At 34.9% G+C, this 15,303-nt stretch overlaps 1 protein-coding gene across 8 annotated transcripts in view; it reads right to left on the bottom strand.

The window, feature by feature from the left end:
- IFT80 (intraflagellar transport 80) overlaps positions 1-15,303 on the bottom strand; it is a 108,077-nt gene that overhangs the window by 49,531 nt on the left and 43,243 nt on the right. For all 8 annotated transcript variants that reach the window (XM_032342780.1, XM_032342771.1, XM_032342760.1 and 5 more), the window contains one exon: positions 372-551. In XM_032342780.1, the coding sequence (XP_032198671.1) occupies positions 372-551 (180 nt within the window). The remainder of the gene's footprint in view (positions 1-371; positions 552-15,303) is intronic.

Genomic DNA, 15,303 nt, shown 5'->3' with positions numbered 1-15,303 from the left:
CTGACAGTGACTAGCAGGTTAGGCCTGCCATGGGGTCAGCCCCTAACTGGAGTGGTAAGATCAAGCTTGTCACAGCTTCTTCCCCCCCTTCTTCAACTGAATCCATACATTCCCTAAATGCGTTGAGTTTCACCATCCCTGCCTCAACCCTACCACCAGAGTAGCTGTGGGCACTTGGGTTCTATAATGGTAAGAGGTTCTTAACTTTAGGTCATGAAAAAAGTCATTAATGGCCTAGTTAAAATATTTCCGATATAACTGAATTTTTATAAACTTGATTTAAATATACTTAGTGAAGATAATTCCATATTCTGTATAGTGAGCTGACGAGAGAAGAAGCAAGGTTAATCAGGCATGGAACATAATCATACCTGCATGGTTCTTCGTTTAGTTAATGTTACTTGAAAATTTTTCCACTCCCAGCGTTGTTCCACCACATGTGCAAAAACAACATGCCCATTTCCACAGGCTCCAGCAATCTGAGTGCCATCAATTGACCATGCGATGTTAAATATGCTGCCAGTGTTGGGCTTTTCTAAGGCATATGACCACTGGAGAAGAAAAAATGAGAGAAAAATCGATACACTGAAAAAAAAAATCTTAAAGAAGTTTTAAATTGAGCATACATTAACATTTTAAGATGATTTTTATAAGAATGTGCCTTTATCCTAGAATTAATATTTTTCATACTAAAATGTGTAGTGAACAGAAGATATGGATGTAATTTTTAAAGTACATAGTAGAATACAACAGAAGTATGTAAAATCTCTCAAGCACTGCAAAACACCCATACCATTTCCATTAGCATTATTATTATTAAGTAATAATACTGAACGGGTTAACAAAAAGACTCTATAGAAGAAAAAAAAGATACCTTGCTATTAATTCTTAAGGATCTCTATAGTCCCTACATCTAAAAGATTGGTTTTAATATTCCAATAGTGTCACTAAAAAATTGAAACTAAACACACAATATAACTAAGACATCTCTGATATACATTTTAAATCATGAAAGATAGGTTAATGGATCTTTTCTTCTTCTTTTTTTTCATAATGTAGTAAATATAATCTCTTCTAGAGTCTACTACCTTTTTGAGAAAGTTACCTAATCAATAAGCATCAACTGGGATGAAAGAGACTCTGTGTGTGTGTGTGAATAAGACAGTAAGAAAAAGACTTTTAAAAGATGCTATTACAAGGGGCACCTGGGTGGCTCAGTGGGTTAAAGCCTCTGCCTTCGGCTCAGGGCATGATCCCAGCATCCTGGAATCGAGTCCCACAGCAGGCTCTCTGCTCAGCAGGGAGCCTGCTCCCCCCCCACCACCTCCTCTCTGCCTACTTGTGATCTCTGTCTGTCAAATAAATAAATAAAATCTTAAAAAAAAAAAAGATGCTATTACAAGCATTTTCTTTCATTTTTTTCAGATGGGACATACATATTTGCTAAAAGGATGATTTATTTATTTGACTAAATTGATATACATTCTCTTCCCATTCTTCCAACCTTAGAAAGTCAAATTAAGTCTTGATTTTTTTTGTTGTTGATTTTTTGGTTGCTCTTGGTGGGTATTTATTTTGTTGCACAATATTGCTGCTTCAAATGTGTTCATTGTTAGCTATGGGCTCACTGACCAAAAAATGTGGAGAAAATGGGAAAGATATAGAAAAAGATTCATTAATTCACACTACTATCAAAAAAGACTTTAAATTCTCTATAAAGTTCATATATACAATAAATATGCTGAATGACTCTTTCCACTCACTGACACTTTTTTTCAACTCCCTTCCACCATCCTTTAAAGCTCTACCTGTTGCTTAAGTAAAAGGTTTATAGGGTGCCTGGGTGGCTCAGTTGGTTAAGTGACTGCCTTTGGCTCAGGTCATGATCCTGGAGTCCCAGGGTTGAGTCCCCACATTGGGCTCCCTGCTAAGCGGGGACTCTGCTTCTCCCTCTGACCCTCACCCTCTTATGCTCTCTTATGCTCTCTCTCTCAAATAAATAAAATCTTTTAAAAAAAATAATAAAATGCCTATTAAAAAAGTTATCAAGGAGAAGGTAATAAACGAACTTTCACTTCATCAGCAGTATGAAAATGTTAGAAACTTCCTTTTCTAAAATTAAGAAGAGCAAGTTCAAGAAAAGAATATATATAATAGTTGAAATCATCTTTTTAAAAATAAGACAAAGAACATTAAGGATACCAACAATATGCTTCTGGCAATAAAATGAAATCAACTCATTTGTGTTTGACAAACAGTATTATGAAATCCTGCATGACTACTATTTTACATAAAAATTAAGTGGTTGGTATAGGCAAATGAGGCTTATTGTTAATATACAAAACAGATTGGACTAGGCTTATGGCACATCTGTCATTCTAAAACTAGTCTATTCTCATGGTGTAGATGCAACAAAGATCTTATTTTAAAACCACAGATTCATATTTTAAAATATTACTTTTTTTGAGAGAGAGAGAGAGCATGTGAGAGCAGGGACTGGGAGTGGCAGAAAGGAGCAGAGGGAGAGAAAGAATCTTAAGCAGGCTCTATGCCCAGCGTGGTGCCTGACACAGAACTTGACCTCACAATCCCGAGATGATGACTTGAGCCAAAATCAAGAGTCAGATGCTTAACTGACTGAGCCACCCAGGTGCCCCTTAAACCTATTTTACTCTAAAGTATGATCTTAAAATACCCAAAGAACCAAATCAGCCAGAAAGATACATTTTACTAAAATTAAACATAGAAAAATGTATCTAAAAACCCCTGGATGACTGATCCTAACTAAAAGGAGAAACTGGAAAGAAATGTGTAGATAATACTATCATCACCCTATATTTCTCTGACTTCTTTCAGTCTGTAAGGTTCATCAACAATGACATCTGCAACATGCAACTTATCCCTAAAAACAAACTTCAAAGAATATAACAGTACCATGATATAAGTTATATTAAATATTCATATTTTTATTTAAAATTAAGAAGTGTTTTCTTTTAGATGACTCTATTAGTTTCTAAAAAAAAAAAAATACAAGCACAAGCAAATCATCAAAGAATGGGTCTTTAATAGTTATGAAATCTGGGGGGTGGGGTTGGGAGATAAGGTAATTTTGTCCAGTCAGTAAATTTAATAATTGTTGGTAAGTCAAAGGATCTATTTATCATCTGTGCTTTAAACAGACTTCTAGGGGTGCCTGAGTGGCTCAGTCAGTTAAGCGTCATTAAGTACCTATCCTACTCTTGCTTTCAGCTTGGGTCCTGGTCTCAGGATCATTGGATTGAGCCCCCATTCGGGCTCCACGCTCAGCAGGGAGTCTGCTTGAAATTATCTCTCTCCGTCTCCCTCTGCCCCAACCCTGCTGCTGTACTCTCTCAAATAAATAAATCTTTAAAAGTAAATAAAGAGACTTTTAATACTCTAAGCCTCTTCTCTTCCCCAAATATGCCATGGAATATTCATGTTTGTGTTTCAAACTCTAGAAAGAAATAAGGCAGCCTCCTTAGATGTAATTTAGTGATAGTAGTAGTAAGAACCATGAAGATTAATTTTTAAATATCCCTCTCACTTAACATTTAACACTTTTCTTTTGCTTTAAGGCAACTATCCCTTACTTTAGGATATGACTGGGCCAGGAGCATCTATATTCCCTGTGATCTTGTTAGAAATGTAAATTAATGGACCCAACTCCTCTGAGGGCCAGGAAACTTTTAATGAGTTCTTTCGGGGATTCTTAAGCATGGGAAAGTTAGGACACTGGTTCTTAACTCTGGTTGCACATTAGAATCACCTGGGGTGCTTTTATAAAAGACAACAAAACCCAGGGGCCCAATCAATTAAGTCCAGAAATTCTTGGGATGAGATCTGGGTACATTTTTTTCAAGTTCTCTATGTGATTTTAACATACAGCCACTGTTCTACAAGAAAAGCAAAATCTGTAATTTGGTCTAAGACTATCATTAACAACTGGCTCACTGTTAATACCCTGCCAATTCATCTGCCAGCTCTTGAGAAAATTACATGACCCATGTCTTGGCCTCTAATCCAGCTTCTCATATTTATGCGTAAACTTGTTTTTTTTACAGTTGTTACCAAGTCCAAGCTTGCTCTGCTCACCACCTGACAGGGCAATTAAGTTGAGAGGCTAGATGATGGGGCAAGGAGAGTGATTTTGTTTGTAAAGAAAGACCGTGTAACCTCTTTGTCTTTGATCAGTTGATCTTTGAGTACAGGAATCTGGTCATGTAGTTTCTGTATATCCGTCCTCATCTCGAGTGAGTTAGATTTGGGTAAAAAGCAGTTTTGGCAAAGCTTATCTGTAACATGCCTGAGTGCAGGGCTAAGTAGAACTTTCTAAGCAAGGGAAATCAAGGCAATATGGAGTCAGACATGCTAAGTTTCTCCTTGTTACACATTCATCAACCTAATTTTTCCTCTTTCACTTTTTATTATTAGAATTCCAAACAAACTAAAGTAGGAAGAGTAAAAGAAAGCACTGGTTTTCAAACTTTAGTGTGCATTAAAATTACCTAGAGGGATTGTTAAAATAGATTACTGGACCCACTCCAGTTTCTGATACAGTAGATGTAGGGTGGGTACGGCCAAAACGTGTTAGATGACACCACGAGACTGCAGATGGCAAAATCCAGACTGTGGGAAACTACAGGACATGACCCAGTTTCTTTAACTAGAGAAAATTACAAAGGGAAAAAAATTTGGAAGGGGAACTTAAAGATCAATCACAATGACTGTATCTTATTTGCATCTTAATTTCAACAAACTGAAAAAGAAAAGAGTTGAAAAATTTGAACAGTGACTGGATATTTGCTAATATTAAGGAATTTGTTAATTGTTTTAGGTGGTGGTCCACTATAAGCAACATGAAAATTAAGAGATATCTTCCCCCTTCCCTTTTTCCTGTGTCTGATTTTAAGTAGTATCTTTTTATTCCCAATTAACATCTGCAAGCAACCTTATTCTACTTTTCATACACTTCCATTCTACTCCCATTTTTGCAATGTGTGCCTATAGCTGATACCTATTATACTGTATCCTTCACAGACATTTTGTCTTAGTTCTCAGTAAATATGTATCTTGTGCTCACAATCAGTACTTATTTTGCTAAAACCCTAGTCATATTATTAATCTGAAGCTAATTCTCCAGTAGACTCCTTGAAATACTTATGGGAACCACATTCCTTGAGTCCTTACATGTTTATACCAGTTTGCTTCAGACCTTTAAAGTTCAGAATGGCCAGATATAAAATGTTTGGCTCGCCTATTCTTTGAGTATCCTATGTTTACCTATAGTCTAGCATAAAGTGTTATCAAAGTCTAGTGACATTTTCATTTTCTCCCCTGTATGAGTGACTTAGTCTTCTCCTTTGATGTCCACAAAATTTTTTTCTTTTTCTTTAAACTCCTATAGTTTTGTTTTTTTTTTTTTAGCATATATCTGGGTGTTGGCTATCTGGGTCAATTCTCCTAGGTATCTAGTATGCCTTTTCAATATCAATTTAAAATCCCTTACGTTTGAGGAAATCTTTCTTGAGTGGTAGCTTTTAGTATTTGTTCTGTTCATAACTTTGGGCTTCTCCTTTGAAGACTACTATTATATATACTTTGCATCTTTATTTTCTGTATCTATCATTTTCTATCAAAACTTTGTATCTCTTTTGCCCTTTCCTTGTTTTCATTTTACTTCCTATTATCCCTTAAGGCAATATCCATTGTTTATTTGCCTTATATTCCTTCTAGTTTCATCTTCACTTCCGTAATAATTTTCTCCTTTTTTATAATCCCCTTCTGAGTTCTGCCATCTCTAGTCTCCCTTTCTCTAGTCACCTCATTTCTTAATTTTCCTAGTTTTGATTTATATGGTTATTTCATAGCTTTTGCATGTTTTTAATATCCTTCAACTTGTTTTGAATTATTTGGCAGGGCTTGTCTCTTTATGGCATGCCTTCATTATCTTTGGCAACATTATGTAATTTGACTAAGATCCTGTTCTGCGACTATGATCCTACAGATTTCTGTCCAGTTTCAACTTCTATTTGAACTGAGTGGCCTGTCTCACTTTCAGGCATTTATTGGCAAATTGGGAGTTCTTTTCTCATGATCTGAGACGCCTAGCTGTCTTTCCTCTGCTTCCTCACACACAGATGCTGAGACTATGTTTACATGTCGAAATACCACTATTTTGGAAAACCACTTGGATTTGGGAGTTTGTAGGAATATGGTATCATCTAAGTTTTGTTGTAGTGGCTGTCTGTGGAATGTTGGTTATACTCTTATTTTCTGTTTTATGGGGAGATTTGAAAAGATTCAAAAATTATGACACTATACCCAACAACATAGATAAATCTCACAGACATATGGTTGAATAAAAAAAATTAGATGAAAGTAAAAATACTGTATGATTCCATTTATATAAAAGTCACAAGCAGGCAAAACTAAACTATGATGACATAGTCAGAATAGCAGTTACAATAGAGGAGTAACTAACTGGGAGGAAACCCAGTGAAAGTTTCTGGGTTGTTAATATTTTTCATATCAGTGAGTGGTGGTTTCTTGGGTATTTACATATGTAAAAATTTACTGTGCTTACACATAAGATACTGTATATGTTATATCTTAATTTTTAAAAAATGCTACCTCTGCCATTATCTTTCCCCCTTAACCTATTTTTATTGAAATAATGCTTTGCTTTCATAGTTTGAGTGTTTTGAGACATAACATAATATTGAACTAAAATAAGTATACAACATCAATACTAAAAAGTAAAAAGATACATACAAATATATGTGAACCATGTCTGTTCATAAAATATGTCTGTTCAGAGGCACCTGGCTGGCTCAGTCAATACAGCATGTGACTCTAGATCTCAGGGTTTTAAGTCTAAGCCCAATGTTGGGTATAGAGATTACCTAACAAAAAAAAATATTAAAAAAAAAAGGTCTGTCCGAAGACTTGAAAGGTACACAGGTTCATACAAATATGAAAATATTAATTTTTTTGGTATGTTATGATTATCACATTATATTTTGGTTTTTGTTTTCATTATTTTTGTTATATTGATTTTTTGTTGCTAATTTCCTCAAAATATAAGCTTTTTTGTTTATCTAATTAAACTGTTTAATATTAATCACTATTTGTGCCTTCACAATACTGGTAAAGTTTGTGCCTTCACGATACTGATGAAGTAGTCTATCTTTCCCCCCTAATTCAAAGCAATAAATTGATTGCAGCAACCACAGTTTTCTTAAGATACAGACTATGAAAAGGTAAACAAATACTAATTTTGGCTTGGTTAAGAACAAATAATTTCTAAAAACACAAGATAAGCAAAGAACAGAAAAAAAAAGCAATAGAAAAGGCAGTAATTATAAAATAAGTTTATAGAACACAAATGTGATCTGTATTCACAATATGTTATTCAAGTAAAACATCAATGTTACTTTCAGCTGCCTATAAGAAGCACTATGTCACTGAGCAAGAGCACAGCAGTTGTTGATGGGCATGCTTTTGAGAGGTTTAGCACTATTTTTTTCTAAAGCAATCTTGAAAAATTTTAAGGCTGGCCAGTTTGGTTTTGACTCTGGTACCTCCCCAAATACCCAAAACATTGGGTATTTTAACCCAGCTGGGAAAGAGTCTCTGCTCTTAAGGATTTACAATTAGACTGGGCCAATCTGAACAATCCAGGATAGTCTTACCATCTGAAGGTCCATACCTTTAATCATATCATCAAAGTTCCTTCTACCTTTTAAGGTGACATAATCACAGGTTCTGGGGATTAGGGCATGGACATCTTTGGGGGCCCATTATTTGACCTACTGTGAAATTACAGAAGTCAATTTAGAAATTTTATTATTTATCATTTTTTTCAAGATTTTATTTATTTAAGAGAGCACACATGAGAGAGCACGAAGGATGGGGTAAGGGCAGAGAGAGAGGGAGAACCAGACTCCCCACTGAGCAGAGAGCCCAACTTGGGGCTCCATGCCCGGGTCTTGGAAGCAAAAGGCAGACACTTAATGGACTGAGCCATCCAGGTGCCCCAATTCGGAGATTTTAAGTTTTTTTTCTCTAAAGATTCAGACTCAGATATAAGCATAAACACATTAACCAGTACTTTTACCACTTTTTCAAGTAGTTTGGGCTTTGTGGTTTTGGCTTTCAAAAGGTTCATTCACAGTTAAAAAGAAACTAAAAAATAATTTGATCATGTTGTCGCCAAGTGGTAGTAGAATCTTGGTGTTGTTCACATGGTATCAAATTCTCAAGGATATCCAAAAGAAATGATTTAAAATTACTGAACAAGTTGTTTTTAGAAAGAAAAAAGAATCAAAATGGCTTTATGACATCAAGCAAAATATGTATTTAATAGTCTACCATTAAGTTAAACAGAAAGCATTGAAATTATACAGGCATACCTTATTTTATTGCATTTTATTGACTTTTGTAGATGCTGCATTTTTTACAAATTGAAGGTTTGTGGCAACCTGTAACAACCCAGTCAATTGATGTTGTTTTTTCTAATGTATCTGCTCACTTTGTGTCTCTGTGTAACAATCTGGCAATTTTTACAATATTTCAAACTTTCTCAATATTATTATATGTGTTACAGTGAACTGTGATCAGTGATGTTATTATTGTAATTGTTTTGGGGCACCATGAACCAAGTCCATATAAGACAGCAACCACAATCCTAATCAATCAGCAGCCATCCACACTAAAGCAAAACCCTCCACCAGCAAAGATTATGACTCACTGAAAGCTCAGATGATGGTTAGCCTTTTTTAGCATAAAGTATTTTTTAATTAAGGTATATAAATGTCTTTTTTAGGCATAATGCTATTGCACACTTAATAGACTATAACGTAGTGCAAACATAACTTTTACATGCATTGGGAAATAAAAAGTTTCATTTTTGCTGGCTGTATTCTGATATTCGCTTTATTGCAGTGGTCTGGAACCACGCCTACAAAATCTCTGAGGCATGTCTTTATTAAGAAAAAGCAAGCTATTTTTTTCATGAATATTTCCTGATGGTATGAAAAAATTAAGACTCTTAAACAGAACCTTCCTCAGAGAAAATATGAACATCTTAGAATCCTGAGGGGAAAATCCTTAAGGATCAATTTTAGATTATTAAAATTTAAACAGATGATACTAAACAGATGATACTAATATGCCCTAATGGTCTGAGAAAAAAATCTATAGAATTTCTTTAAAAAGGGAAGAGGGGGGCACCTGGGTGGCTCAGTTGGTTAAGCAGCTGCCTTCGGCTCAGGTCGTGATCCTGGAGTCCTGGGATGGAGCCCCTCATCGGTCTCCCTGCTCAGCAGGGAGTCTGCTTCTCCTTCTGACCCTCTTCCCTCTTATGCTCTCTCTCTCAAATAAATAAAATCTTAAAAAAATAAATAAATAAAAAGGAAAGAGGTTCAGAAGGGAAAGATAATTTAACTAAAAATGATTAAGTAAAAGGAAATAACATCTTTCCTTAAATCAAAATAAAGGATTTAAAATTTTTACATAACTGATTTCTAGCACTAACTAATCAGAATGTATGAATATTGGAGTTTAGTTAATGAGGTATTTTTGTTTATGCAGAAGATACTATGAGAGAGATTGTAGAAGAGGAAATTATACCACTTCTCCAAATGGAGGGTGGAGGAACAAGGACATATTGTGCGGAAGGAGTTAGTGGACCGGTCCATGTGTAACAGGAGCTTCTGCATGATTTTAGCATATGTACACTTAAAGAACATTTGTCAACAGAAGTGAAGTTCTGTGTTTCTAGACATAGATAATTAAATTTAGATTTTTAGGTACCAAAATCAGAAAAAAAGCAATATCAAATTTGTGCTTATTGGTTAAAAAAAGATCTCTAGTTATTTTTTTAAAAACCCACATTTTAATGTTTTTAAGGTATTTGACCAGAGAGAAAGTTTACTTAAACCAACTTTAGTCTCATCCTAAGTACAGACATACCTAAAAACTTGCCAATACTCTATTCCTTCTCTATTCTCCCACAACAATTATAATCTTTGCCATTAAATAATCATGTTATTTAATTATCTGTTTACATATCAGTACTCTCAATAGAGGGTGACTTACTCCTAGAGGACATATATGAATATTATTCTTTGACTAGCTAGAGTATCACAGAGAGCTTAGCACACATCGATATTTGTTAAATGAATGAATGAATGAATGAATATGCCTGTGTCCTTAGCAAAGAATTCTTTCCCAGAGTTCAACCATGACTTCAACGTTTTTCTTTTTTTTAAAGATTTTATTTATTTATTTGACAGACAGAAATCACAAGTAGACGGAGAGGCAGGCAGAGAGAGAGGAGGAAGCAGGCTCCCCGCTGAGCGGGCCGATCCCAGGACCCCGGGATCATGACCTGAGCCAAAGGCAGAGGCTTTAACCCACTGAAGCACCCAGACGCCACTGACTTCAACCTTTTTAAAATAGAAAAATCCAAGGAACAAATTAAAAGCCAAAGATTTAGAAATCTTAAAGTAGCTTTCTCAAAAACATCAACCAAATTGATTAAATGGATCAATTCTAGGAATAATCTAGTCAAAATGCTGCAATGTAAGTCACTGAGTTATACTGTTAAGTAAATATAAGCCATTCGAAACCAAAACAATGTCTTTTGTCTGTACAATGATCCATTAAAATGCAACATTTATGGAACACCTGCCATGTGTTAGGTATTGATTTTAAGATTAAAAATTAATTCTGTAATAGAACTCTGATTGTTATGCTTGGTGAATTTCCCAATTTTGGATAGTAGGGTCTCATACTGCAAAGGAAGCACAGTTCCTTGACCTGGCCTCTGGAAGATATCCCAGTCACCTTGTAGCCAGTTCTTCTTTTTGCTTAATGGTTTCTGCTACTTATATCCAAGTATAATAAAATATAGAATAAGTCTGAAGTTACAGGATCAGCCACATTTCTCTAGCACTGCTTGAGTTTTTCCTACTTCTAGTATACCATGTGCAGTGCTACCTCTTCCTTGTAACAATCTTCCTATAAAACAAAGAAAAAACACCCTACTACTACTTATGAGAAGAAGCAAGCAGGTATTTCCAAAGGCCATGCAAGACGTATCGCAGAATGGTGGAATTGAAAGGGAAGAGGTAATCACTTAGCTCAGCCCATTTAACTCTGTAAATTCACCACTGGAGTCTTGATCTTGACTCTAGGGCTCTACAACCATGTCAATACTACTCCTACATTAAAGTACATTACAACATGGGGTGCTTGGTGGCTTAGTGGATTAAGCATCTGACTCTTGATTTAGGTTTAGGTCATGAACTGAGGGTTGTGGGATTGAGCCCCAAGGCCCGGCTCTGCACTCAGTACAGAATCTCCTTGATAGGCTCTCTTTCCCTCTGCCCCTCCCACTGCTCACATACTCTCTCTCTAATAAGTAAATAAAATCTTTAAAAAAATAAATATAATATGCCATCATACTGCACAGCCAATATAGAGAACAAATGAGAATGCATTTATAAAGTGTTGACTTATTCATTAAAGGATTTTACGTCCTTGAAAGAGAAGAGACCATTTTTACCCTGTATTCTGTCAAACTGCTTAGGCACAGAGTTCCCCACCAATGCAACAAGAAATATTTACACTAAAACACAAGATTTAACTGTAAAAACTTACAAAAGCACCTCCCAAATGCCAATCTCACCTTTCTCTTTACTACTGCTCTATAAATATACTAGATTAAAAAGATTCTCAAAAGCATGTATCCTTAGCCAAGTCGGATGAATTCAGTTGGTAAAGTGTGTGCTTACAGATTAAGTTTAGGGGGAAGAGATGATAGATGCAAAGTTTCTTACATTTCTTTGTTACACTAATGATTTTTAAAATCAATATTCTCCCTCATATCCCAGGAATTAGGAAATTGCAGGCTATCTTAAATTGTATGTGTTCACATCTGTAATTGACAATGAAAAGTTACATATAGCAGTAAGACCAGTTACTGCAAGTGATGAATCACTGCAATTATTTTAATTGAATGGAAGAATGAATGAACAGAGGGAAGTCTTTTTATTATAATAACTAACGGAATATTCATGAACAGTGAAAAAAAAAATGGCAAAAGTTGTCTTACACAAGCAATAGCACCACCTGCTGATTAATAAAAGCAATAACGTAGGTTAATTTAAAAACCTGGCCAAAGGTATCTTTTCCCTTTAATTCTGTTCCATTTAATGTAACATAATGCAATTCAATAATATATTCTAATTTAACTTGAAAGTTTCTATGTCATGTATTTGAATAATGTGTTTATTAAAAATCAAAGTTAAAAATTTTATTATCAAATGAAGGGAAAAATTATGGTACTATGGATTTTAATTTTTATTTCATAAGTAATTTACTTGTACTATAATTTATTTTACTAACAACTCAATACTGTATATTTAGTTTATGAAATTCCCTGACTACCTCACCTAAAATAATGCCATCTTCCTTACCCAGCCTTATTTTTTTATGTCATTTATTATCACTTAACATATTATATATTGATTCTGTTTATTTGTGTATAGCTTTTCATCTGCTGGAATGAAAACTCTAGAGAGCAGGGAATTTATTTTGTTTATTGCTGTTTCTTTAACACCTAGGGCAAGTGCCTGGCATGTAATAGACACAATAAATATTCATGAAGGAATGAATGAATATGAAAAGAAATGAACAAATGAATATGCAATGCATCTTTAAACTTCCTTGAAAGGATAATAGCTGTGTCAAAGTTTCAAGGTTCTAGATAGATTTTGCCAAATTATACTTGAGAAAAGTTGTACCACTTAATACGCCCTTCACCGCTTTGTAAGGAGACCCATTTTCCCATTTTCTGAAGATTGAAAAGTGGCATTACACTGTGATTTCTATTTGTATCATGAAGAGACAGATCATATTTTGGGGTTCTGCAGACATTTACAATATACTTTTTATTCTTTGCTCATTTTTTTCAGTTCAAGATAATCTATTTGATTCCTTTTTATAATTTCTCTATTGATATTTTATGTTTAGACTTTGTTCTTCTGGTTTTTTTCTTTAAAAAATATATTTCTAGACACAAAAAGATGGAAGACATTCCATGCTCTTGGATTGGAAGAATAAACATTGTTAAAATGTCTATACTGCCTAGAGCAATCTATACCTTTAATGCCATTCCGATCAAAATTCCACCGGTATTTTTCAAAGAGCTGGAGCGAATAATCCTAAAATTTGTATGGAATCAGAAGAGATCCCAAATTGCTAAGGAAATGCTGAAAAAGAAAAACAAAACTGGGGGCATCACATTACCTGATTTCAAGCTTTACTACAAAGCTGTGATCACCAAGACAGCATGGTACTGGCATAAAAACAGACTATAGACCAGTGCAACAGAGTAGAGAGCCCAGATATGGACTCTCAACTCTATGGTCAAATAATCTTCGACAAAACAGTAAAAAATATACAGTGGAAAAAAGACAGTCTCTTCAATAAATGGTGCTGGGAAAACTGGACAGCTATATGTAGAAGAATGAAATTCGACCATTCTCTTACGCTGTACACAAAAATAAACTCAAAATGGATAAAAGACCTCAACTTGAGACAGGAATCCATCAGAATCCTAGAAGAGAACAAAGGCAGTAACCTCTTCGATATCAGCCACAGCAACTTCTTTCAAGATATATCTCCAAAGGAAAAGGAAACAAAAGTGAAAATGAACTTTTGGGACTTCATCAAGATCAAAAGCTTCTGCACAGCAAAGGAAACAGTCAACAAAACAAAGAGGCAACCCACGGAATGGGAGAAGATATTTGCAAATGACAGTACAGACAAAAGGTTGATATCCAGGATCTATAAGGAACTTCCCAAACTCAACACACACAAAACAGATAATCATGTCAAAAAATGGGCAGAAGGAAAACCCAAAAGACTCCACTCCAAAGCTGCTAGAACTTATACAGGAATTCAGTAAAGCGTCAGGATATAAAATCAATGCACAGAAATCAGTTGCATTTCTCTACACCAACAACAAGACAAAAGAAAGAGAAATTAAGGAGTCAATCCCATTTACAATCTATTTACAACTGCACCCAAAACTATAAGATACCTAGGAATAAACCTAACCAAAGAGGCTAAGAATCTATACTCAGAAAACTATAAAGTAATCATGAAAGAAATTGAGGAAGACACAAAGAAATGGAAAAATGTTCCATGCTCCTGGATTGGAAGAACAAATATTGTGAAAATGTCTATGCTACCTAAAGCAATCTACAAATTTAATGCAATTCCTATCAAAATACCATCCTTTTTTTTTTTTCCAAAGAAATGGAACAAATAACCCTAAAATTTATATGGAACCAGAAAAGATCTTGAATAGCCAAAGGAAGATTGAAAAATAAAGCCAAAGTTGGTGGCATCACAATTCCGGACTTCAAGCTCCATTACAAAGGTGTCATCATCAAGACAGCATGGTACTGGCACAAGAACAGACACACAGATCAATGGAACAGAATAGAGAGCCCAGAAATAGACCCTCAACTCTATGGTCAACTCATCTTCGACAAAGCAGGAAAGAATGTCCAATGGAAAAAAGACAGCCTCTTCAATAAATGGTGTTGGGAAAATTGGACAGCCACATGCAGAAAAATGAAATTGGACCATTTCCTTACACCACACACACAAATAGACTCAAAATGGATGAAGGACCTCAATGTGAGAAAGGAATCCATCAAAATCCTTGAGGAGAACACAGGCAGCAACCTCTTCGACCTCAGCCGCAGCAACATCTTCCTAGGAACATCACCAAAGGTAAGGGAAGCAAGGGCAAAAATGAACTACTGGGATTTCATCAAGATCAAAAACTTTTGCACAGCAAAGGAAACAGTTAACAAAACCAAAAGACAACTGACAAGTTACTAATCCTTTCATTGGTTATCTTCAATCCTTTCATAAGCCTGTCCAGTGAATTTTAATTTCCAATATTTTTTTTGTACTTCTAAAACTTCCATTTGGTTATTCTTTCATAGTTCTTATTTCTCTCCTGAGATTTTCTCTGTTGTTACAGTGTTCAAAATGATATTTTCCAGTAAGGTCTTGGTTATAATATCTTCTTTAAAATCATTATCTGCTAATTCTAGCATTTTGTCATCAATTGCCTTTTTTCTTGTGTCATTTTTCTTGTGTGTTTGCATAACTAGTAATTTTGAATTGTATTCTGAGCATTGTGAACAATACATAGATTCTAGATTCTGTTAAGTTTCCCTAAAGAGCACTGACTTC

Source organism: Mustela erminea, chromosome 1 (genome assembly GCF_009829155.1).
Source record: "Mustela erminea isolate mMusErm1 chromosome 1, mMusErm1.Pri, whole genome shotgun sequence".
NCBI classification, from domain to species: domain Eukaryota; kingdom Metazoa; phylum Chordata; class Mammalia; order Carnivora; family Mustelidae; genus Mustela; species Mustela erminea.
This window is presented reverse-complemented; position numbering and strand designations above follow the sequence as displayed.